General features: G+C 41.2%; 1 protein-coding gene across 4 annotated transcripts; it reads right to left on the reverse strand.

The window, feature by feature from the left end:
• Window positions 1-516: 516 nt before the first annotated feature.
• hbs1l (HBS1-like translational GTPase) lies at window positions 517-25,941 on the reverse strand. 4 transcript variants are annotated; one of them, XM_069158325.1, is made up of 18 exons: window positions 25,772-25,938; window positions 25,314-25,382; window positions 24,881-25,012; window positions 24,433-24,684; window positions 13,729-13,840; window positions 13,202-13,452; window positions 12,135-12,300; window positions 10,946-11,063; window positions 7,726-7,872; window positions 5,527-5,601; window positions 5,279-5,396; window positions 3,815-3,883; window positions 3,602-3,706; window positions 2,969-3,059; window positions 2,609-2,717; window positions 2,367-2,464; window positions 1,703-1,847; window positions 517-1,577 (listed from the first exon to the last, which is right to left on the reverse strand). In XM_069158325.1, the coding sequence occupies exons 1-18, from the start codon at window positions 25,812-25,814 to the stop codon at window positions 1,566-1,568; spliced, it is 2,112 nt and encodes a 703-aa protein (XP_069014426.1). In that variant the 5' UTR covers window positions 25,815-25,938; the 3' UTR covers window positions 517-1,565. The 4 variants fall into 4 exon arrangements, with proteins under 4 accessions (XP_069014426.1, XP_069014429.1, XP_069014428.1 ...); XM_069158328.1 differs by lacking the exons at window positions 24,433-24,684; window positions 24,881-25,012; window positions 25,314-25,382; window positions 25,772-25,938 and adding an exon at window positions 21,643-22,449; XM_069158327.1 differs by lacking the exons at window positions 517-1,577; window positions 1,703-1,847; window positions 2,367-2,464; ... (9 more) ...; window positions 13,202-13,452; window positions 13,729-13,840 and adding exons at window positions 21,414-21,711; window positions 22,415-23,953 and having other exon boundaries at window positions 25,772-25,941.

Genomic DNA, 25,941 nt, shown 5'->3' on the forward strand with positions numbered 1-25,941 from the left:
ACGAATAAGTAAATTACATCTTGTTCCTGCCAAACAGGCGGTTTTTAACAGACACTTCATTTGTCTTTAATGGAAAAAAAATGAAATGTATTTAGGGTTTTCTGAATTTATCAGGGTCAAAATGGTGAATAACCAAAATATAATAAAGCTTGTGGACACAGTTCTTGTTTTTTTCAGTATTCACTTATTATGACCCAGAAAAACAACAGTTCTGCGAGATCATTGGAAGCCCAATATCGCCGTGGCATTCATGTCCAAGATAAGTGTCTGTAAACTTCTGACCACAAACATACTTCATATAGAAGACTGGAAGACTGATTCTGTGTTCATGGTGATGTGCTCGTACATCTGTCTCGAGGTGTTTGAACGATTTTCTCGGGTGGATTTGTTTTGACAGAAAGGGACACTTGAAAGCAGAACTCAAAACCACAAGCTACTGATCTATAAAGTCTTTCACGTGTCTCCAAACAGCAGGGCAGACAATGTTAATGGTTTACGAAGCATGAGAGAGAAATATTTCAAGGTTGGATTATTTTAGTACACGTGCACCATTCTGTACAAGAAGGTCCAAAAGAGGACGCAAGTCATTTCACATCATTTGTTTCCACAAAGCAGTACAGCTCTGCAGCTGTACTTCTGACAGCTCTTTCACTGCCAAACTGCACTCGGTTGAAGATGCTGTTAAAGGAAAGAAAAAAAAAAAAAAAAAAAAGATCAGCCCTCCAAATCAGCACATAGCTGCTTTACTGGAAACCACCCCCCCGTTGTGCAAGCCTCCCTTTCTTGTTCATAAATTACTCTACATTAGTTAGAGTAAACATTAATTATTTGTAGACCTCGTCCCCTTAGCTGTTGAACTTGAGGTGCAAACGTATGTATCTGCAAGTCCAAAGTGGCACAACGCCTTGTTCTTTCATACTTTTGATTAGCCGAGCCATTTTATGGATACAAGTTTTGATGTAAACAGGATGTTCAATTTTCATGTTAGCTTTTACATACAGTAAGAGAGAAATGTGGACTTGTTCTTTCAATTCTTTAAATAAAGCGGATAGTAAATGTAATCTTAGGTCAAGATTTACTCCTTCAAGGGGAATACAGCGAAATAAATCAGTGGAAAATGTCAGCATAGAAGGAAAGTCTTTCACAGCTGGATTAAAGTATTGATTTGGCTCGATCAAACAGAGATTTGAGAGCAACAAGAATTAACTACCGACAAGACAAATGGTCGGGGGGGGGGGGGGGGGGGGGGGTGAAGCGGGTAGTAGCCGGGTTGTAGCCGGGTTGTGCGCCTGTTCGAGAGAGGAGGCGACGGCTCAGTGCCACCGAGTCAAGATGTCAGCGCTGAGTGAGTTTGTTTTGTGGCATCTCGCCAGATGGTTGGTGTCCGTGCAGTTAGTGTTGATCAGAGCAGTCAGCTGCTACAGCGGGTGGAGAAATGGATGGATGAATGTGACGCTCTGACAGCATGAGTGGCATAGCTCTTAGAGGAAGTTCACTTTAAGTCAGTGGCCACGTGCAGTCTCCAGAGCGCTGCCCGGCTGGCCCTGCGTCGATGGAAATGCTGTTCATACTTTAATCTGCAGAGAAGTCAAATCGAAAGGAAACGGGACTGAGGACAAGATGGTAGTTTTAAACATCAGCCTATTTTTCCACAGGCTCCACGTGTAGTTTGGACTTTGTTCCAACAATAGCGGCACTTTACCTCGGTGACAATCCCTGCAGCAATGGTGGAGCCTACGTATCGCAGCATGAAGCGGCCCAGTTCCTTGAAGTCCTTGTACAGCTCCAGTGAGACCGGCCTCTGGGTCTGGATCTCCACAATAGCACTCATATTCTTAGTCAAACACCTAAACAGTAATGACAAACAGGAAATAAACATATCATACCCACACGTCCTTCAATGTTCTAACAAGAATTGTGATTACAAAGCATTATTTCTTTTGGAATGATGACTCATATTTCAGAAAGTAGACAAATATTTAAAGCATATGGTATCAGAGAAATCCCTGTTAGGAAACACATACATGTTCTATTGTATGTGGGGTTTTTTTCCATTTGGCTCTTTATTATAATTATTATTATTATAAATGTATAAAATGCTGCTTTTGTAATGTTTTTGAAAAACAGAAAACCGCAACTTGGTTTCCTAAACACACAACTTTCTTTTTCCACATACAGACATTAAACACTGTAAAGCAGAACTTCAACATTTTGATGTTGTTGAAGGACAAAACAGAAGAGTTTCAGAGCTCCTCTCTCTCTGCTCACTTTTAATCCAGGAAAAAATAACTGCTGATTAACTCTTTGTAACTGGATAGGACAAAATAATAAAAAATACAATTTGATGAAACCGTTCCCGAACTTACTTTGGTTTCTTCTTCAAGACCTCGCCATTCTTGTGTAGAATGCTAATTAGTTTCCTAATGGTGGCTGGCTCACTGACTGTATGGTAATGCAACAATACCTGCAAGGAAACACAAACAGCCACAATTAACAAGAACGCACAAACTGTGCAAAGAGCTGCACAAATTTCAAATAGACACACGGTTGTAAGGTTGCAAATAGTGTGTGTGTGTGTGTGTGCGTGCGTGTGCTTGCTGGCACTTACTGGGAAGCCTTGTGTGACAGGGACCTCGATATTGAAGAGGAGGATTCGGGCTCTGAATCGAGTACAGACTCGGATTGGCTCTTTGGGATCACAGAACACGCAGCCCACACTGGAAGGAAGCAGTAATCATCAAACGTATGGAAAATAAAATCAATAAACAATCAGTCGTGCGGCATTTAAGGGCAAAGCAGGTCTCACTGCCACTATTAGATTCATATGTCGCATAACCTACAGGGACCGCAACTGCTGTCGTTTCACTCAGTTCTGTAGTAACGTCTACAAAAACCGTAATCCAGCATTAAATACTTGGTAATGAAAGCATGTAACACACTGTGATTTGTCATATTGTCATTGGTTTACTTGATCTTGATGATGTCCATGCCGGTGACTGTCAGGCTGACATGGTCGCCTGCTGCAGCCCAGTCAAGAGCCTCATCGTGAAGAGTAATTCCTGCAGTGCAGAGACAGAGCGCATTTCACCGAGTGGCCACAGGATGGCAGTGTTCATCATCACTAACACAGAAGTCATGCACAGTCACAGGTGCACCCAGATGACTGAGTACACAGAGACTGACGTGTCTCCTGTACTTTTTTGAGACTGATGAATAATAACACATTACATGTATGTGTATTTTACTACTTTTATTCTGATTATAACTACTGTTGCTCTAAGATTTCCTCCTTTGGTTACAGAAATAATGAATAAATTGCAAACAAAAACAAAAACAAAAAAAAACGTTATTGTGCAGTGCGTGTTTGAGTAAGCTTCGTGGTATTCTTTAAGACGATGAAAAAAAACCCGTATTTATAAAGTTAAGATATTCTTCTGAAACTGCAGAGGTACAGTACAATAGTAAAAATGATGAGGATTTTATTTTCTCACCTGTTTAAATAATATTAATTTAAAACTAAAAAAGAAAAAAAGAAAAAACAAGGCAATACTACAAGTCAGCCACCATCCAAGTTTGGCAGTGAACACACATGAATGCATACCTTTAACAGTGCAGGTCTCATTGGGCGGCATTGCCAGTAGTTTGTCTCCTGTCTGAATATAACCTGCCTCAATCTTCCCTGTAACACAGAAGCCCGAGCCCTGGTCTGGAAGGAGGAAATGCAACCTCAGCAATCTCTCAGCATTTACAACATACAGAAAAAGAACATTGACAATATTTCAGAGAGTATGTAAGTGTGCATCAGTGACTTTACCTTTGAACACGTCTGAGACACACAGTCTGAAGGGTTTGTCTACAGATCTCTGTGGGGCCTTGAATGCATCTTTAGAAGAAACCAGAAAAAGACAAAGTAAACAGTAATTGTCAGGAAAGGCTAGTTATTATTAGAAGGAGTCTGGAGACCAGTGGTGATGAATCATTTTCTTTGGTACTGGACTGAATCTGGAAGATCAGCACTGTGACAGTAAGAGCAGTGTGTGAAATCCAAAACTCTGCAGAAACTGTAATTCAACTTCTCCTAGTTGCACGTCAATCATAGTGGCGGTGACTCATATTGAAGTAATATTCCACTCAAAACTGAAACATTCACACTGTCAGGCTATAAAAAGTTTTCTGACAACATGATTTCATTCAGGTTAAAATCTTACATTATATCTCACGAGTTTGCTTTTTTTTTTTATGAAAAAAACCCCCTAAAATATGAGATTGGACATTCCTCCATGTCAAACAATAGAACCAGACTGACGCTGCAGCTGCACAGTATAAAACCAGCTAAATTATTGCTATTCAGTGCTATCAATATTTAAACAATGGAGGATGCAGTTAAGCATCTTAGTTCACCCGCCTGCTGTTTTGACACCCTGCCAACAAGCTTTTCCAAAAATATTTTCAGTCCTTCTCCTGTCAGGCGGTTCTGAAGAAAGGCAGTTTGGATCATTCATCATTAAATAATTACAGACAAGACTCATAGTGCCCCTGCAAGATAGGGCAAAGTATTCTAACACAAATGCGCTGTGTGCATTCATTTGAGCAAACATACAACAGCTGCAAATATTGTGATTTTCTCTGTCACTGGGGAAACTACAATGATTTTTTTTTAGCCACCTCAGATTTTACTAACTTTCTTAGATCAACTGATCACTTCCTGGCAGAGTGAAAAATCTTCTCTAGAATGAGTTTAAGAAGCTTTTAAATGTTCAATACTAGTCAGTTTGACTACAGCTGGACATTAACAGCACAATATATGACTCATCATGTCTATTCACACATTTGCATGAGGAAAGTGTGAAAGTGCAGCTTGGGACCTTATATTTCAGGGCTGAAATGAACAATGTTCATAATCAATTGTTCCGTTGATCATTCTTTGGGTATTTGGTCTTTAAATGTCAGACAATGGGGAGAAGTGTTGGGCAGTGTTTCCATAAGCCTAAAGGTGCTGTCTAAAAGGGTTTTTTTTGTCCCGACCAACAGTCCACTACCAAAAGATGTTCAGTTTATTATCATGGAGGACCAAAGGAACCAGAAAATATTCACATACAAGACGCTGAAATCCAAAACGTTTTTCGTTTTTCATTTAAAAAAAAAAAAAAGGACTCAATTTAATTGTCATTGTATATGACGTTTATAATGTATATATTTTTGTAACTTTTAAACAGAGAACTCCAGGTCTAAGTGTCAGAATGCTTTGGGCAGCTTAATATATACAAGTGTGCATTACCTATCTGCTCCAGCAGGCTGGATCTCGAGTACCAAGAGGTGAGTTGTGACACTGAACTCTTGGCAACCAGGTTTTCCCCCGACAGGCCGCTGGTGGGGATGTAGAAAACATCTGACTCCTGGAAAACAGATCAACAGAATGAGAGCTAGGAAGTATTTCTTCAAAGCCAAATATGTGAAACAGCACTTGATAGACTGATATTGAAAAGGAATTATCTTAAGATGTTAAGTGACTTAATGCCAACTCGCCTTGAATCCTGCCTGTTTGAGAAAATGACCAAGTTTTGAGGTGATTTCTTGGAAACGCTCCTGTTGCCAGTTCACCTGATTTGCAAACACACGAAAAGGCAAATGGAAAAACACAGAGAAAGTTTCCCCTTCAGCACAGCTTTGAAATGGAAATGTGTCAGCAACATGCCAGATAAGCGCACATACACACACACACACACGCGCACACACACAGCTCCCTAAGACCTCACTCTCCTGACAGAAACAGTAGAGGTGTTAAGGCTTCAATGTTCAGAAAGTCTGACAAGCAACAACAAATATTTGAACTATAAAATACAGTGGTGTGAAAAAGTGTTTGCCCCCTTCCTGATTTCTTATTTTTTTGCATGTCTGTCACACTTAAATGTTTCAGATCATCAAACAAATTTAAATATTATTCAAAGATAACACAAGTAAACACAAAATGCAGTTTTTAAATGAAGGTTTTTATTATTAAGGGAGAAAAGAAATCCAAACCCACATGGCCCTGTGTGAAAAAGTGTTTGCCCCCTCCTGTTAAAACATAACTTAACTGTGGTTTATCACACCTGAGTTCAATTTCTCTATCCACACCCAGGCCTGATTACTGCCACACCTGTTCTCAATCAAGAAATCACTTAAATAGGACCTGCCTGACAAAGTGAAGTAGACCAAAAGATCCTCAAAAGCTGGACATCATGCCGAGATCCAAAGAAATTCAGGAACAAATGAGAAAGAAAGTAAATGAGATCTATCAGTCTGAAAAAGGTTATAAAGCCATTTCTAAAGCTTTGGGACTCCAGCGAACCACAGTGAGAGCCATTATCCACAAATGGAGAAAACATGGAACAGTGGTGAGCCTTCCCAGGAGTGGCCGGCCGACCAAAATTACCCCGAGAGCGCAACGACGACTCATCCGAGAGGTCACAAAAGACCCCACAACAACATCCAAAGAACTGCAGGCCTCACTTCCCTCAGTTAAGGTCAGTGTTCATGACTCCACCATAAGAAAGAGACTGGGCAAAAATGGCTGCATGGCCGAGTTCCAAGACCAAAACCACCGCTGAGCAAAAAGAACATTAAGGCTCGTCTCATTTTTGCCAGAAAACATCTTGATAATCCCCAAGACTTTTGGGAAAATACTCTGTGGACTGACGAGACAAAAGTTGAACTTTTTGGAAGGCGTGTGTCCCATTACATCTGGTGTAAAAGTAACACCGCATTTCAGAAAAAGAACATCATACCAACAGTCAAATATGGTGGTGGTGGTAGTGTGATGGTCTGGGGCTGTTTTGCTGCTTCAGGACCTGGAAGACTTGCTGTGATAAATGGAACCATGAATTCTACCGTCTACCAAAAAATCCTGAAGGAGAATGTCCGGCCATCTGAAGCGAACTTGGGTTCTGCAGCAGGACAATGATCCAAAACACACCAGCAAGTCCACCTCTGAATGGCTGAAGAAAAACAAAATGAAGACTTTGGAGTGGCCTAGTCAAAGTCCTGACCTGAATCCTATTGAGATGCTGTGGCATGACCTTAAAAAGGCGGTTCGTGCTGGAAAACCCTCCAATGTGGCTGAATTACAACAGCTCTGCAAAGATGAGTGGGCCAAAATTCCTCCACAGCGCTGTAAAAGACTCATTGCAAGTTATCGCAAACACTTGATTGCAGTTGTTGCTGCTAAGGGTGGCCCAACCAGTTATTAGGTTTAGGGGGCAAACACTTTTTCACACAGGGCCATGTGGGTTTGGATTTTTTTTTTCTCCCTTAATAATAAAAACCTTCATTTAAAAACTGCATTTTGTGTTTACTTGTGTTATCTTTGACTGATATTTAAATTTGTTTGATGATCTGAAACACTTAAGTGTGACAAACATGCAAAAAAATAAGAAATCAGGAAGGGGGCAAATACTTTTTCACACCACTGTATATACATGAGAAAGAACAATAAATCCTGCTGCATTCCTAATTTAACCAGAATGTGTTTGGGAATGTTAATTTGGATCTTCCCTGCAGAAAAATACATTTTTGTGGCTTTCTCTTGTTTTGTGTTTTCAAGATTTTCACCTAGAAAATATCTTAATTTTTCAAAAGGTACCGATTCGTTAGCGGTGTGCTCATGTTGGAATATGTATAAACTTTACAATGTGTGATTCTAAAAATATCCCCACAGTGTGTTGGTGTATGGTGAAGCGCTCTCACCTGGTCCATCTTGTTGACAGCTACAGCCAGCTGAGTGACACCGAGCGAGCGCACCAGCAGGGCATGCTCTCTGGTCTGACCGCCGGCCTCGAAACCTGCCTCAAACTCTCCTCTGCTGGCATCCACCACAAGAACCGCCACATCGGCCTGGAGAGAGGACCGAGGCAGGAGATGAAAAGGCAGATGTGAGCATTAAAATCATACACACTTTAAAAAAAAAAAAAAAAATCACCCAAACTCTATTCAGTCTGGAATTTAACAGCTGCATTTTAAAGATGCTGTAAAGCAAATTCCAAGATTTGCTTCTCGGTACATTATATACGTGTGAAATGAGCCGCTGAAAGCATGTGCAAAGCTTTTAAACTTTGTCGCACTGAAATGTGGAGTTAGACCGTTAAACAGTTTCTCACCTGTCTTCAGCTCAGGTTTTTTTTAGGCGGGGCTAAAACCTAACCTATCTACGTCACAACAGCCTATCTACGTCTCTACGTCACAACAGCCTATCTACGTCACAACAGCCTATCTACGTCAGATCACAGCCGGTTTATATAACCTTCTGCATGGCTCCTCCTCTCACACGGTGAAACGCTATAAAAGCCTGGAGCTCATTTGCATAAGAGGTCATCCCACTCGACTTCAGTTCTACTCCTGCCGTAGTCAGATTGTTATTGTACATCAGCTAGCTGCTACAGGACGTCTCCCTCCACCCGCAAGTGCATCTTTCCTGGAAGCAAGAACCTCCAAAGCAGCGCTGCATCACTATTTAAATTCCCTGCTGATGAAGGAAAAAGAGTCGGATTGATTTCGTGAAGAGCCCGGCTAAAGGAGACCGTAGGATTAACACCGAAGTCGGCCTCTGCAGGGACCATTTCACGGCGGATAGTTTCAACTTGGACAGGAGACGGACCAAGTTCACAGACGCTCCGCTTCTCCTGCAGCGCGGAGCCGATCCGAGTTTCACCCTCACGGGCGTTCATCTTCCGCTCGCACCGGCACCGTCCACCGCGCCGCCGGCAGTCTCCGCCGCTACCATCGGCAGTCTCGTCCACCACTGCCGGCGGTCCACCACTCAGCATAAGTTCGTGTGTGCTTGTTATAATTATACTAGATAACTTTTCCACAGTAACTCTGCTATATTTAGTCCGCGGTGCAAACCGCTAACGTGATTTTACTCGGTGTAGAATAACTTTATTTTGGTGAAATGGGAGCTAATGTGCTTCTATTGAGCTCGTAGCAGAGTTCAGAGGAAAATGCTCCGATAACCGCAGATTTTGTTTTGTGCCCGTCCATCTAGCTACGATAAGGAACTATAATATATGTTACTCTGTATTTTACATGTCAGGGTGATGGTAGACATGGACCAGAGGATATCTTATCCTTACTGTCGGCTTGACCTGAGCAGGTTCAAAGTTTGAATTGACATGTGATGTAATGAATGATGTAATGCAGCGTTGTGAATGTTGCAGTCCTTACAGAACTAAATCAACTCCTCCGCTCTTATTATCTCCACTGTTGTAATGCAGGTGTGTTAGAAGTAGTTGGAGACTCACTGTCTGCTGTCTCTGGTGTCCAGTTTTACTCCTGTGTTACAGCTCAGGGGGACAAGCTGGATTTGATTGCATCTGTATGTTTCACTCATTGGACAATTCAATTCTGATTCTATCGTGTTTTCATAAAGCAGGGAGACATAGTGCCAGTGGGACATCGTGCATAAAGTCACCGAGAGGTTGGATGTCAGACGGACCGCTTAGTGGGGAAAAGAACTGCAGCCACAGGACTGTCATACAGAACACTGAACACCTTCCAGGGAGTGGGCGGAGCTTCAGCTCCTTCAGGACATGCCCCCCCCCCCCCCCCCCCCCCCCCCAGTCTCAGAGCAGAGGAGACTGATGATCTTCTCACAATTTCAAACCCTAATTTAACATACTTGTCTGTGATTTTTTTTTTTCATTTCATTTGGGTGGGTAGTTAACCCATACTTCAGTGGTGTGATGAACTTAAAACTCATTTTCATTTCTACTTTACAGCATCTTTAACACATTTGGTGCTGCTTTAACTCTTCACAGAGACAAATTCAGGCATGAAAAACTTCTAGCCACTAGAACACAACATACACAATTCCTATAATTTACCGTTTATCGGAATGCATTTGAATTCTATTTTTTACATGTACTCGATCTAAATGGGGACAACAGGTCAATTCAGCAGTTGCTGTTCTTGTACAGCAGGTATTTTAAATTGAAGTACTGTGTTAGAAAGTATTTTTTTTTCTTTTGAATTAATGAACAGGTGTTTTATTGGTGACGATAACAGACAGAGAAACACCCTCTGAAACTTTGTGATACGTGACAGACTGACATCTAGACTTACTTCAAACAGAAACCCCTTAGTCACATGAATAGGTTAAACATGAGGACAGTCATATGGCTAAAAGATAAATTACTAGAGATCCCCAAAACGGAGACAGACGAGCACACCCATAACTACAAAAACACCTTGACACCAACACCCAAAACCACCAGGGTTACTGCAGATCATCCTGACGGGTGTGGCAACATGTCAGAGGGCCATTTTAATCAAGAGGTCTGCAAAGTCAGACAGATGCTGGGGGATCAATTTAGAACATCTTAGACAGTTGAACTGAACTTTTAGATTCGGAGGAGTTGAAAATATCTCATGATATTACATTAGTGTTGGGCGATCAATAAACAGTTTACTTTTTTTTTTTTCATGAATGTGTCTGAATATATAATATACATCAATGTTGCAGTATATAACAGATTTTTATCCATATCACCCACTCCTATACTGCATCACATTTATCATTAACCATGTAAATTTTAGATATATTTAATCTGGCTCTTTGCTCAGGAGTATAACTGTAAATTTACATTAGTACTACTTTTATGAATATATATTTACAAGTATTGAACCGTACATATATTTAGCTCTCAAACTTTGATTTCTTTGCATTTTTGTAACAATAAGGGTAACTAAAATCCTGAATAAAAAAAAATACAGTTTCAAAAAGTAATCTTAACTCAAACTTGCTGAGCCTGCACCCCCATTGTGCTTTTGAGCCTCGCTCCCAATGGCCATTTCTATCACTCAAATACTGACTGTTCCTCATCCTCTGTCATTACAGCACATTGATACCCTCATTCACTGGCTTGATTCATTTGCATAGTTCAGGCGGTTCCAAGAATTTTGTCTGGTATACCTGTGCAGCTCCTGTGATCATGTTGGGAATGAAATCTTTGTGGCCTGGTGCATCCATCAGAGTCACCACTTTAGAGTTCGTCTCAAACTTCGTCATGCCTACGTCCATCGTCACACCTCTGGGACAGAACACAAATAATTCACAGGGTTGATTTCATATAACCATTACGAAAAAAAACACATCACCTGAAATGGAGAAAAACATTTGTATAAAAGTGTGAAACTTGTGCAGACAAAAAAGTCCCGAGTAGCTGGATACCCTCAAATGGAAATATAGTTTTAAAGCTCTGATCCATTCCTGATCACTGGCAACATCTTGTGGAGGGCGAGGCTCTGAAATATTACACATTTGCTTCAGAAGTTACTGATAAGTGAATATGGATTCCCACCCAAGTCACTTTCTGTTTCTGCCGTATTTCACTTCCGTTTCACTCTGGTAATAAGAGGGCAAGTCGGAACCAACTCGCAACAACAACAACATATAGTCCTCATTGTTAAAAGCTGTACTCTAACCGAGTTGCCAGACTCTGTATGTTCATAATCGTTTTGTTTTGATTTGTTCCTTACGGTCATTTTTACTAGTGATATCAAAGTTTTAGCAAGAAGACATAAAAATATAATAATAATAATAATAATAATTTACCTGGTGCTAACATCAGTCTGTACCTTATCTAGCTTACAATGTTAAAACAGAGTACAAATCAATGACGACACTATTTTAATTAAAAAAAAAAAAAAAAAAAAAAAAAAAAAATTAAATGGTCTAAAAAATTAATTGTCCTTCCAATAAGCAAGCTTTGTTTTACCAGATCCCAGATCCTCAGGACAAGGTGATGTTTTGTTGCCATCAACTGCCAGTACCAGTTATCTCAGTAACTTAGTAATCAGTTAGTGGACACAAGATTTGTTTTTTATCAACAAGAAGCACACAGACGGACAAGATTGCATTGAGGTAAGCATTCACACCACATGTCTTTGAGCAAGACAGTCGATCCCTATCAGCTGGAGGGACGTCATGTGGACAAACCAGATGTCTGCCTTTAAAGTGGCGGAGACATGTAGGGAATAGTGGCACGTTTATATTATATAACAAAAGCACATAATCAGAAATAATGTGTGTAGGGTTTCTGCACAAATACATGTTTACTTTGACTTTGTAACTACAAGGACCATGTAGGTAGTTTCATTACCTGTCCCTCTCCTCGCCGGTTTCATCCAGAACCCAAGCGTAGGCAAAGGAGGCTTTTCCCACCTTCTTCGACTCCTGCTCGTACTTGTGCATGGTGCGCTTGTTGACGTTGCCGAGTAGATAAAGCAAGTGGCCCATCAGTGTGCTCTTACCTGCATCCACGTGACCTGCAGAGAAAAAGAGAAAAATGTAATAACGCTAAAGAGTAATGGGAACACAAAATGGGCTCGGAGTTTGTTAAGAGGATGCCGAGGAGGGATGGAGCAAGGGAAAGATAAAGAAAAGAGGAAGAATGTGCTCAGAAAGATAAGACAGGTAGAGGACGAGAGAAGATAAAAAAAACATGGCAAAGGGAAACCACAGACGGGAGCAGGAAATGACTAGAATTGCACAAGTGCAGGGAGGCCGACAGAAGAGGGAACAAGGATTGATGTTGGGGGAGGAGGAAGGGAGAGGACCGTGGTAAAAACGAAAGGTTTCATAGGCTGTGGGAAACTAGAATCATCTGCACTTCTGAAACTACCAAGTCACTTTTTCTGGTGTAACTGAGAATGAGAAAATATGATTGCGCAACTGTGCTGGCCTGAAGCTCGACTCATTTACTTTGACATGTAAGCACTAAACAAAGTCACCAGAAAGGGGGAACTTCAAAATGATCAACTGACCCAAATGTAAACGGAAACATCAGACAGCCGAGACCAATTCAAGATTATGGAGGGAAACCCTGCTCTGCTTTTTATCATATTCTCTCAGCTATATTTTGAGACTGACAAGAAGTATAAAAATGTAACTCCAAGTAAAAATACTGTGAAATGCTGACATGAAATGCTTCTGATCTTCCACATAGCAACTTGTTCTTAATGTATACAAATAGTCAGTCTAAAAAGGATACAGTATTACTGTATATCTTAAAGCAAGCAGCAAATGAGGATGGAAGTGAGCATAATTCTTCCATAAGTTTGTACATCCCTGTTAATTGTGCTGATCCATTAATATGCTTTAAGGTGTAATAACGTCTTATGTTAGTTGTTATGTGTAGTTTTGTGTACTCATGTACTTTCATCCTACCTATAACTACCAGATTTAACAGAGGTTTGCCCCCCTGTCTTTTCTCCAGCTCGGCTTTGACATTGATGGCCTGCCGAGCCTTCCCCGATGAACGGCTTGGGGTGGGACCTGTGGAGGGTTCGTCCCCATTCGTCCCTTTCAGCGGCGTCTCCGGACGTTTGGAGGCGGCCTCGGCGGCAGGTGTCACGGTGGCGTTTTCAGGGCTGCCGCCTCGGCGCGCTGAAGTAGCGACGACGCCGTTCTCCCCTGTGCTGAAGACAGAATGTGAAGTTTAATCACATTATAAGACAACATGTGTCCAAAACACACGGAAATGATGTCTCGAAGTACTGATGTATACAGAAATAGAGAGCTCAGCTTCACCAAGACTTGAACACACCGTTAGATGAAAAGCAATGCTCACCAACAACTAAACGAAAAAAATTGTTAGCACCTACTACTTTTCATAGTAAATAATACCGGATTTGAAATATCATTTCACAGTTTTAAGAGCAGTGTGTAGATGAGAGCAGAGGGGTTTTAGATACCTGGGAACATCAAAGCCCATGGTCTGCTTCTTGCCAGAGATGGTCATGCGGGCCACTTTGGCTACAACTTCAGTTGAGTCCAGTTTATTGTGAGATGCATCTCTGCTTTTAGCTGCAAAACAAAGGAACGACAACAAAAAAAAGAAGAAAATAATGGCATCCATGACTCAACGTCATCAACACTGACATGAGAATAATACGGCTTTTCCATTCTATGGTTTTCCTGGATCACTTTAACTCTGCAAAGCGTCTTTGACCACCATGACATAAATATATAAATAAAACACAAAAAACACTTTTGACATGAGAAAACTACTTTTTTCTCAGAGGACTTAGAAATGGTCTTCACTGCATGATAAATAGGTCATCTGCTTGCACTCAACAGTGCTCCTTCTTCCAACCGGGACAAGACAGAAGCATTCGTTCCACAGATTTGTCCGACCAAGGTAACTGTATATAAGATCATCCAAGTGCAAATGTTCACACTTTCAATAACTTTATAGTTACAGTTAATAGAGCCTCAGATTCACCACTTGTGTAAGCGTGGAGACCCACAACATAATCATTTAAGCTTAATGTTGTTGTTTTTTTTTTACCCTTTATATTGTTTAATAACATAATTTTTTTTTTTTTAAACATACATAGCTCATTTAGCTACGTACACCCCTATGATGTTAACGCAGATACAGCTGATGAGTATTTACTGGTCATAGTAGGGCGCTGGCATGCAAAGTGTACAGTGCATCCGGAAAGTATTCACAGCGCTTCACTTTTTCCACATTTTGTTATATTACAGCCTTATTCCAAAATGGATTAAATTATTTTTTTCCCTCAAAATTCGACACACAATACCCCATAATGACAACGTGAAATACATTTTTTTGAAATTTTTGCAAATAAGGTCCCACAGTTGACAGTGCATGTCAGAGCACAAACCAAGCCATGAAGTCCAAAGAATTGTCTGTAGACCTCCGAGACAGGATTGTATCGAGGAACAGATCTGGGAAGGGTACAGAAAAATTTCTGCAGCATTGAAGGTCCCAATGAGCACAGTGGCCTCCATCATCCGTAAATGGAAGAAGTTTGGAACCACCAGGACTCTTCCTAGAGTCGGCCGCCCGGCCAAACTGAGGGACCGGGGGAGAAGATCCTTAGTCAGGGAGGTGACCAAGAACCCGATGGTCACTCTGACAGAGCTCCAACGTTGCTCTGTGAAGAGAGGAGAACCTTCCAGAAGAACAACCATCTCTGCATCACTCCACCAAGCAGGTCTGTATGGTAGAGCGGCCAGACGGAAGCCACTCCTCAGTAAAAGGCACATGACAGCCCAGCTGGAGTTTACCAAAAGGCACCTGAAGGACTGTCAGACCATGAGAAACTAAATTCTCTGGTCTGATGAAACAAAGATTGAACTCTTTGGCCTGAATGCCAAGCGTCATGTTTGGAGGAAACCTGGCACCGCTCATCACCTGGCCAACACCATCTCTACGGTGAAGCATGGCGGTGGCAGCATCATGCTGTGGGGATGTTTTTCAGCGGCAGGAACTGGGAGACTAGTCAGGATGAAGGGAAAAATGAATGCAGCAATGTACAGAGACATCCTTGATGAAAACCTTCTCCAGAGCGCTCTGGACCTCAGACTGGGGCGAAGGTTCATCTTCCAACAGGACAACGACCCGAAGCACACAGCCAAGATAACAAAGGAGTGGCTTCGGGACAACTCTGTGAATGTCTTTGAGTGGCCCAGCCAGAGCCCAGACTTGAACCCGATTGAACATCTCTGGAGAGATCTGAAAATGGCTGTGCACCGACGCTCCCCATCCAACTTGATGGAGCTTGAGAGGTCCTGCAAAGAAGAATGGGAGAAACTGCCCAAGAATAGGTGTGCCAAGCTTATAGCATCATACTCAAAAAGACTTGAGGCTGTAATTTCTGCCAAAGGTGCTTCAACAAAGTATTGAGCAAAGGCTGTGAATACTTATGTACGCGTTATATTTTCGTTCTTTATTTTTAATAGATTTGCAAACATTTTAAACAAACTATTTTCACTTTGTCATTATGGGATATTGCGTGTAGAATTTTGAGGGAAAAAATGAATTTAATCCATTTTGGAATAAGGCTGTAACATAAAATGTGTAAAAAGTGAAGCGCTGTGAATACTTTCCGGATGCACTGTATATTTTTGAGAGCAGAGAGAGTGCACTCTCAGTCAGTTGCATACTGAGCCTCCTATCTATCTGATTGGTAGCCCATATTCTGTAGCAGCGAGACGTGCTGAGGTCATTGCTTTGTCATCCCAGTCCCAAATGGCCACCAGTCCCAGTCATATCAACCTGCTACTGATTCATTTAGACTGGGCTGCACAGCTGCACACTATGAATGCATCTGTATGTGTCAATGACATCCTGGTAAAGAAAGGGTTAATTTCAGAAGTGGCCGTTGCCCCCTGTCTCCACATAAATAGAGCAGCGTGACACAGCGTTTCGCAGAATGAATCTTGTGAAAAAGAAAAAAAGTGTCACATCAGCAAGTGCAGGGCTGGAGGTGAATGGATGTGTGATCACACACGAACATCCACATTTGCTCAAGAATCGATATGTTACAACTTTAAAAAGTGATGTTGGTTGCAAAAAAAAAAAAAAGCCCACAAAATATCCAAATTTATTTATTTTGTAACATTTTAGCTATTGCACGTTAATTGCTTGAGTGTTTGCTTTTCTTTGACATTAGTCAGCCATGACTTCTTTACAAAAATATTTTTTTCAGTTTGCAGCTTTAATCAAACCCCTTTCATAAATTATACTAATACTTTGTATGTCCCCTATGTGTTTTATGCAGTTTATTCATCACAAAAAAATACCCTGAGAGAAAATGAGAGGAAAGAGGTGTGATTCAACAGAATTATTAATGGACTTTCTCGAGCAAAGCATTCTCCGAATGACTCCTCCTGCATTACAGAAAAAGTCCCCTTCACTCTAACACACTGATGCACATGAGACAGCTCACTGCACTTTGATACGGCTTTTTCCCTTTGTAAAGTGGTGCCATCTGCATGCTGTTTATTCCCACACAGTGATCCATATCTTCTCAAAATGGGGGAAATGGGGAAAACCAAGGCAGAGCTGCATAAAATCTTCTCATTAAAAAAAACCAACAACTTGAAACTACAAACTGCAAGCTGTACTTAAGAAATGACAATAGATAGATCTAATCTACCCATGCCAGTATCATCACTGAAATCAGCATAGATCAAGTTTTATCTGTCCTGCAGTGAGCAGCAACATGAGACGGAAAAAGTAGTCACTGGGGAATTTTGGTTCTTCCTGCAGCTGGGGGCTTTTCTTGCCCCTAAACAGTGACGTGGAGTTTTTCTACCAGCTGCTTCAAACGGGACACCGGCCGGTGTGCACTTCACACTGGGAAACACATGATTTCATTAGGGCAATTATAATAAGGCCTTTTGGGATCAGCTAAGAAATTTACATTTTCAAAAACCTCAAAAAACCCAACAACATTAAAACAAAAGTATCTCAAGGGTTTCTTTAGATCGCCACTTCTATATTTTAACCTAGGGTTAAACATATACACAGACACACCCATGCGCCCTTAAGGTCTTAAGCAATATACAACCCCCTATTTAACTACCGAACATGTTGCTCTGTCAAAACACTGTAATACCCTTTGCAAACAACCGAGTTGAAAGCTGATTTTTTTTTTTTTTTTTTTCTTTTGGTAGCTAGCCTCAGGGCAGCTTTAAGACGAGGACGCCACGAGAACAACTATTCAGTGCAAGCAGGCTCCAAAGCAGGATCTCTTCAACACTGTTTGGACTAGCAGGCAAACAACTGGCATCTTCCCATCCAGGATTTCTCCAGCACAGGGGTCCCTTGTAGTCACTAAGAATGAGTGAGTCATCTGTACACTTTGGCCCAAGGGCCCAACCGAGCACAGGATAAGAGGAGTACGCCCAGGATATGCAAATAGTAAACCCGCCCTCCTCCATCCAAATACAAACACGCACGCACATGTACACGCACACGCAGGCATTAGTAAAATAACAAAAACGAAAGATTAAGTAATGGGGTGATTGACAGGACCAGGTGGGGCGTTATAGACCCAAGAGCGGGAGACCTACTCGGGTGCTGTATTCATATTATAAATAAGGCATAAATATTAGTACCTTTAATGTTTTTATGCAAGTTTAATAACATCTATATATTGTATTATAAATGATTTTCTGGATTCAAGCAGAAGTATTTCAAAAATATTTAACTAATAATTAAAAAAAAAAAAAAAGATAATTATGTGAAGAAAAAAGTGGATTATGAGACTCCCTACCACTTGAGGACGCTAAAGGCTGTGGAAGACAAGAGTTATGTTCACCTTCCACATCTTCTGAGGTGGCGGGGAAACTAGGGGAAACACATTGAGTGAGTCAAATATTTTTTATCCGAGTCTGGTTTAATGTAACTGTTTAAAAGGTTAGCTATCTCAGATTCATACTGTTAAACACATGTCATCAGGGAGAGGGACCATGTGCCACCAACAATGAAGGCTCAATTTAAGTTTTAAATCTAGGAACCATGATATGATGAAATCAAATTCCCTGCTACAGTCTATGTTTGGGTTAAAAATGCACAATTTGGCACTCGTTTGCACATCGAAGCCAAATGGATATATCGGTGAGCCAAACTGGGAGTTCAAACTTCATTCAGATTTGAAAGACACTTAAAGACATGAATGAAAATGACTGTGAAAAAAAGATGAGACTGTGCCATCTGACCCCTTTCAGGATGAGTCACACACACACATTCAGTAACACCACTGAACATTTCATTAAAGATAACCGAGTAGGTGGGAGAAGTCAACCTCGAGTCATACCGCTCCCTTAAAACTCTCACCTACTGTGCATGTTTTTAGATTTCAAAACAGAACTATATATTGAGAGTTATGTGTATGTCAAGGCAAATTCAGATTTAGGTTATTCCCCCCAAAAAATGCAATAACTTCACCTATTCTCAGGGACATTTTGTACATCCAGTTTGTCACCAGGTCTCTGCTGTTTAACTTAATTATACAATGACTGACAGTATTCCTATTAGGTATGGCGATGATTCTCATGGATAATAAGGCTGAAAGATAACGCCTATGGAAATTTCCATTTTGAGTCACAATTCAATATGATTTCATGACAATGACTCAGCTGCACATAAACAGCAGAAAATCACTGATGTCAGGGAAATCTTTGGAGTTCAGGGAAGCAGCGGCCTTTTAGTTTTACAGGATGCTTCAATATAATAGATTTTCGGGGGTTTGGGTTTTGTCAAAAACACTATGTTTGTACACTATGTGCTACATGGTGCCAAATAAATCAGCAAACATTATGGGACACAACCTGCAACTTACTGAGTTTTGTGAAATAAACAAGAGTGTGATTTTACACACAGCCCTACAGAGGCAGAGCACGAGATTGAATTTGAATTCAAATCTTTGTAGTAACTTTAAAACATCCCTATTCATTTCCAACTTGACCAAACAAAGGTACAAACGAGTGATTCTACCTTCCAGATCTGTATCATATTAACATAAATATAGGCAAGAAGCATCGGCGGCTAATCAATGAGGCTCAACAAGAAGCTCGGGTTGGAGGACCATCAAAATCAGACATTTGAAATGTGCCATTGTTATTAAAGCACATGAAAAAAAACAATCAGGCCACAACAGGACAAAATGTAGATGATGAACAAACCACTAATTTCTGAAGTCACTGCGTGTGCCCTTAAAACCTCCAGATTAAACTTGCCTTTAGCCACAGAACAAAAGGTCAATTCTTGATTTTCTTGCTACGTGAGTGCAGCTTTTTTCCATTTAAAGTCAGGAGTCCTATTTCCTTCTAAGCCTGTTGTGTTTTAACATACTGCACCACAAGAAAGCAGCAGTACTCATGACATGGAAGTCCAAATGGGCCTGCTTTCTTTTGACCATTTGCTGTGAGTAAAATGGTAGTTTCCAGTGCTGGCACCACATCACAACAATACAATGTTTGTGCAACATGTACGCCTTGCAGAGATGCAGAGCCTGTCAAAGATTTGATGTCACGGCCTTTGACAAAGCTGTGAAAGTTGAGAGACGTGATCAGATTTTCCTACGTAGGTGGTGCGAGAGACAGAGTGAAAAAAAAACACACACTCAGACACACGCAGAGTAAGATGATCGGCTGCTGAGGCAAGCCGACGTGTGGTCGGTATGACATTTTCTCCAAGAGTGCCGCTTCCTGCTCAAACCCACACAATGGCTCGCCTTAAAAGAAAAAGGACAAAACAGCTGCTGGACAAAATTATTTGTCAATAAGCCACTTGCTTATTTCTTGGTTTGAAAGCACAATCTAAAAACACTGTGGAGCTCATCTTCACTCACTAAACAGACCACAGCATCCCTAATACTCCTAACCTTTTCCAAACACGATGCTCCCTGGACCACACGCATTGCACACCGAAAAACCTGTTAAGACTTCCAATGTTTGACTTGTCGTTATTATCACTATCTGCCCTTTTATTATTTATCATGTCCTTCGGGCTCACCAGTTTATGTTTGACACCCTGAGGGTCCAGTTCGCTCAGCTTTCTGCACCTGTATAACGTTTTCACACATCCAACCCAAACCGCACCTCTTCTTCACCCAAAGAGAACAATGACGAAACCAGAAGGAAAGTTTGACATTATCCCTCATCTTCCTCCCTTGTCTCATGAGCACAGACCGGCGTGCTGGCGGCAACCTCAAGGAGAATTTTGGGGTTAAAAGACTGCAAACGATTGGTCTAATAAAGTTGTGGCTGTTAGTATGTGGTATTTTCTACCGAGTTTTGAAGTTGTTTGCATTCAGCCTAAAGTCTTAAACAGTCATTTCTTTAATGGCAATATTCTTCATTCAAATCAACTACTCAGTCACTCAGAGTAAAAATATAAAATACTATTACAATCTTTGGCCTAGCTCTTTAAAAAAAAAAAAAAAAACGTAAATATTGCAACAAACACCAAATGCAGTTCTCTACCCAAAAACATTACTTTATAAATGGACGCACGCTAATCTCTACCCTCATTACCCCTTTATTACAGTAATGCCAGTCGTTCATAATTAAGAATTGGCTTTTTACTATACAACCATAATGTACATACTACTGGGGCTTGACAATATGGTCCTAAAATCATATCATATTTCTGGGGATTTCTGCGACGATACTCTCGACAAAATACTGAAAAATATTTTCTCATTCATTCAAAATCAAAATTAACACATTACCATGGTTTGTTTTACATCTAATATTTTGTAACAACACCACTTCCACACTACTGAAGTCGCTCTCCTTATTGGAACTAACTCCTCCAATGTGGAGCCGCTTTCAGCCATGTTTGTCGTTGCTATTTGGACATTACATACGTCATACCGTTACGCTCTGTAACAGTATGATGTCATACCATTAGGCTGTGCAACAGTATGATGTCATAACGGCAATAAGGATTGGCTTTGTCCCTATTTGATTTTCTTTATCATATTTAAAATGATGCTAATACTATCATGAAAGATATGATATGGCATAGTCCTACAAACTATACTCATATTTATGGTTTTACATATATAAGCAAACACAAACTGAAGGGCACACCTTGACAGAGGCGCATTCAGAGTACATAAATTCAGTCATCTTTATTTCAAAATTGGCAAATTAAGCTGTGGCAGTGTGTGAAGACACCCCCACTATAAATCAATCCCATGTGTACCATCATCATATTAAACTCTTTGACTAAATATTTAAAGGCATTTATTTAGTCTCATTCTGCACACTTTCCTTTCATGGCGCTTGCATTCAAATGAAACAATTGTTTTTTTTTAATATTAAATAGAAAAAGCATTAACTTCTCTGTGTGTCTGTATGCACGTGCACGACTGTGTTCTTGTTCCTTCATGGGAAAATCTCCAGGTGTCCTACAAACCAAAAAGTCAACCTCATGATCTCAAACACAGGCAGCAGTAAACCAGCACAATGGTTAACTGATCCATATTCCAATAGCTGCGGCGCACACCTGCAAACAAAGTCAACCTCTTTTTTTTTTTCTTTTTTTTCTCGTTTTTCGTTTTTGAGAGTTCATGCAGCTCAGACTAGAAAAGACACCTTACCAAAAGAGATATACTTGAATTTTCCTTACTTTGTGGTCATACAAAAATTAAAAAGCCATCGGCCATTGAAGCATACCAAAATAAAGATTCAAATTCTAAAATGTAGGGAAAGAAAGCTAATCACCCAAAAAAAAATGTGTTCTAAAAGTTCTTAAAATACTAAGTTTCTTGAAAATTTACTTCGCTTTTCAAGTTGCCAGAGAGATTGAAGATTTTCTATCCTGCTTAACTCAACCATCATTGTCATTTTATGTTTTTGCTATAAAAAAGAAATACATTAATACTGCTCCTAAGTAGCGATTAGCTGCTATCAGAGGGAATGTGTCATTCTGTTATACTGTTGGTCACAAAGGTTTCTTTACTCCACTTGACTGATTGCAGGACAGCTAAAATAACTCGGAAGGACTGGCCGCCCCGAGTGCTGCATCCTTTTGAGTTTAGTTCAGTTGGAGGAGCAAAGGCCCCCAGAAAGTTCTGAGGTTTTCATCCAGACAGTCAGATTAGCACCAACCTGCACGCAGCTGAATTCAGTGCTTTCCGTAGTTCTACCTTGTGAAAGCTTTCTTCTGATTAGTGCGAACAATGTCGTCAGGTGAAGGTGTGTCGAAGCGGAAAGGTGCAATCGGTAGGAGCGGGGTGAGCTGCTCTTTGGGTTGGTCCTGGGATTTACAGAGGAAGGCCTGGTAACCACTTCCTGTCCTCAGACCGTTGATTTTTCCCTTCAATACGTTTCTCGTCCTCTTCTGTGGTCTGTGGCTCCGAAATGACAAAGTGATCGCAAATACTGAAGGTCGTGCAAAAACAGGAGGTGGAGACGATGGTGAAGGGAGGTCGCTGTCGAGCTGACCGGGGCCTCCTCCATGTGACTGGGCCATGAGTGAACTCAAATCAATAGTCTGGCACGGCTTAGGCGGCCTGGAGATTCGGTGGTATGGTTTGTGGTTGAGTTTACACTTTGTCCCACCCTCCGTAGTACTTCCTGACAGCACAACAACCCTCTCTGGTTTTGCTGGTGAAAGGAGCGAGGTGAGGGAGTACTCTGACCCATTTGAGGTGGTTGAGGTTTTGCCTTTGTGTTCAGACGCAAAATGTGACAAAGAGAGCAGCTCAGAGAAGCCAGGTGGTGGTTGCTTCAGTGCATTTGCTGGAGATTCAGTGCTGACAGCTTGTTGGGAGGTTGAGGAACTGTTGGTTTGATGCTGCAGGGCGAGCTGAGACAATGAGACAGTCCCACCCAGGTATGGGGGAGTAATGTTGGTTATTTTAGAAAAGGAGAGAGTGTTTGAGGGTGTTTCAGTGCTTTGTGGCCGAGAGTGAATCCTCCGGTTTTGATGCTGTGACGCAAGCTCAGACAGAGAGAGTGTTTGAGCTGAGGAAGCCATTCTGGGACTCGTTACAGAAGGTATACTGCCTTGGAGAGTGGGGAGGGAGTTACTGAAAGTTGGGCTGCAGTTTGAGTGCTCCTGGATTAAATCAGCCAATGATGTGCTTCCTATAGGATCACCCACTATGGCTTTGCCTCTTGCCTCAGCTGCCACTGAGTGCTGACTGTTCTGCAGGACAGAACTGAGACTCCCAAACCCAGCAGGAGGAGCCACAGAAGAGCTTGCAGTTGTTATCCTGGGGTTGCTTAGTGACAGATCACTCAGTGAAACTGAAAGGATGGAGGGAGCCGAGGTGCGAGATGCTGCAGACATAGTTAAAGATGCCAATGTTCCCAGTGAAAGACTATTCTGGCTAGATATGATGGACGGCGGTGAATTAGCTCCTATGGTAAAAGCGCTTAATGAGGTAACAGCCGAACCTCGCCACGCGTCAGCTACTCCTGTCCCCTTACGTTGTTGTTCAGACATGAGCTGCGCCAGACTGGTACCACTACTAAAGTCTGGATTAATACTTTTAAGGTTAAAATGTTGATTTTCATAACCGCTAAATACTGGGTCTGCCCTAGATTGACATAATTTCGGTGCACTTGGTTGTGTGTGCAGGTCAGTCTGGGGTTTATGTGCCTTGGATGAAATGCCTGTGTGAGAAGTGGACAGGCAGGCTCCTTACCTTACGAAAGCCAAGTGCAGTTGTCGAAGAGGAGCGACCACAGGACCACAGAGCAAAAGTCAGATGAATCGTACCAAGAACCAGAGGGAAAAAAAACAAACACAAGAAGGCACTTTGTTAAATATTTTCATTTGCATAACTGAAACGTGTCACCGCATATGATAAATGTCCGTGTCTGTTAGGCATTCGTGTATACAATACTACTTAAAATGATGTTTTGTTCAAGTATCTTCTGAAGTAACAGTGTTAGACTGGGAACTTCGGTTTATACTATTAATTGATGAACAGGTAATACATATGCAGAGAACTTTATTGGTTGCACAATAATATTCATATGTTAATAATTTTTAGTTATAGTTCAAAACTGGAGAAACCCTTTGAATGCCAAGAATAAACATCCTCCTAAAATGATCCATCAAGGGGAAAAATTGTTGACCAGGAAAATGATGATATTTTGATCCACTCCAGGCGTACCTTTTTCAGCTGTGGCCTCTTGTCTGGTTCTTTGTGGAAGCGGCGGTTTGTCCTGGTTGACTCTCGCTACTGAAGCTGTCTCCTCAGCGGTGCTTCTGGTAATCGGGGCTGTTTTGGTGTCTTCAGACAGAACTGCATCCAGTGCCTTCTGGGGGTCGAATCCACTTTTTATAGCGGCCTGGGTCAGGACGGAGTCTGGCACTGCGTCTCCCAGCACAGTCCGCATATGGTCCAGACAGGAGTAGAGCTTGGCTACAGAGTACAATATGCAGGTTAGATGAACACTGTATTTGACGTCCAGACAAAATTACAGATTAAACAAGGAATAATGTATCAGTAACATAAAAATAAAACTTCCAATTTAAAAAAATTTCAAACACAAAAATCAAAAAGGTAAAAGTCACAAATTTCTATCATCTGTAACGAGTGTACAGTTGCCTGAACTTACCTTGATCAAGAGGGTCAAGGGTGTGATTGATGGTAGGTGACATGGGAACATCCTCTTCTTCATATTCTTCCTCCTCTAAGCGCTCCTCTTTTGGTGCTTGCCTCTCTTGACGCGAGTAAATGAACTGATTTGCTGGAAAAGGCAAAAATCATCTTTACTCAATGGATAAACAAACTATAAGATGTGATATCTGGTTTATGTTGGTGTCATGCAAGTGAGCATTTGATCTCACCAATTCCTTACTAGACATTTAACTTGAAAGACAACAATTATCCCTTTTTTTTTTAATTATTATTATTATTATTATTATTATTAGCGAATTGCAGGTAGCTATTGTTTCGTTTGTGAGAATAAACACCCAGTACACAGTTGATGTAACTTCTAATTGCTTCCAATTAGGGAACCGTGAATTCTGCATTCACCGTCAACCAACCTGTTGCTGGGGATATGCAGCTGTAGTCATCATCCACCGACTGTCCATATATGTCATCATCGTCAAAGTCTATGAAAACAAAAAGAACAAAAGGTCCAAATGCATTCCTGGTCTTCCTTTTGCTTTGCCTCACAGAAAACATACCGGTGGTACAAAAATGCAGCTGTAGTGCAGCCCCTTCGTGGCAGCTGTCACTCTGCCTTGTCAGCAACTTTGCGATGAAAATAAACTAAGACAGGGAGACATGTTATTTTCTATAAATATTGAACTTGCATTTTTTTTTTTTTTGGACCGATTTAGTGAGTGACTTAACACGTCTATAAGGTCAGAGGGTGGGAAATATACCGTATATAACAATAGCTGTACGTTGTTGTTTTTTTTAGCTTAGCGTCTAGCGCTTTGGGGCCTTGGCCTAACGTTTTATCCGGCGCTAAACAACCACGTTTTAAGTCGCTCACCTTCATCGTAGTTGTAGCCTCGAACATTTCTGTGGCGAGACATTTTGCTTATGTGTCCTCTCTCTGCTCCAGAGTGACTGTTTTTCGGCTCACTCTTGACTGTCGGGACATGTGTCTCACTGCCCGGCTGCCATTTGCTGCTGCTGCTGTTGTGTGTATTAGCATGTAGC

Source organism: Embiotoca jacksoni, unplaced genomic scaffold (genome assembly GCF_022577435.1).
Source record: "Embiotoca jacksoni isolate LCO1_2020_lvr unplaced genomic scaffold, fEmbJac1.0.p SCAF_23, whole genome shotgun sequence".
Classification (NCBI taxonomy): domain Eukaryota; kingdom Metazoa; phylum Chordata; class Actinopteri; family Embiotocidae; genus Embiotoca; species Embiotoca jacksoni.

What these genes read in the sequence shown, in the direction of transcription:
- hbs1l (XM_069158325.1), bottom strand. Translation starts at nt 25,814, where the DNA reads ATGTCTCGCCACAGAAATGTTCGAGGCTACAACTACGATGAAG. An exon ending in CTGCATATCCCCAGCAACAG is followed by an intron (nt 25,013 to 25,313) that starts GTTGGTTGACGG and finishes TGCCTTTTCCAG; the next exon opens with CAAATCAGTTCATTTACTCG. An exon ending in ATGGACATCATCAAGATCAA is followed by an intron (nt 2,718 to 2,968) that starts GTAAACCAATGA and finishes GCTTCCTTCCAG; the next exon opens with TGTGGGCTGCGTGTTCTGTG.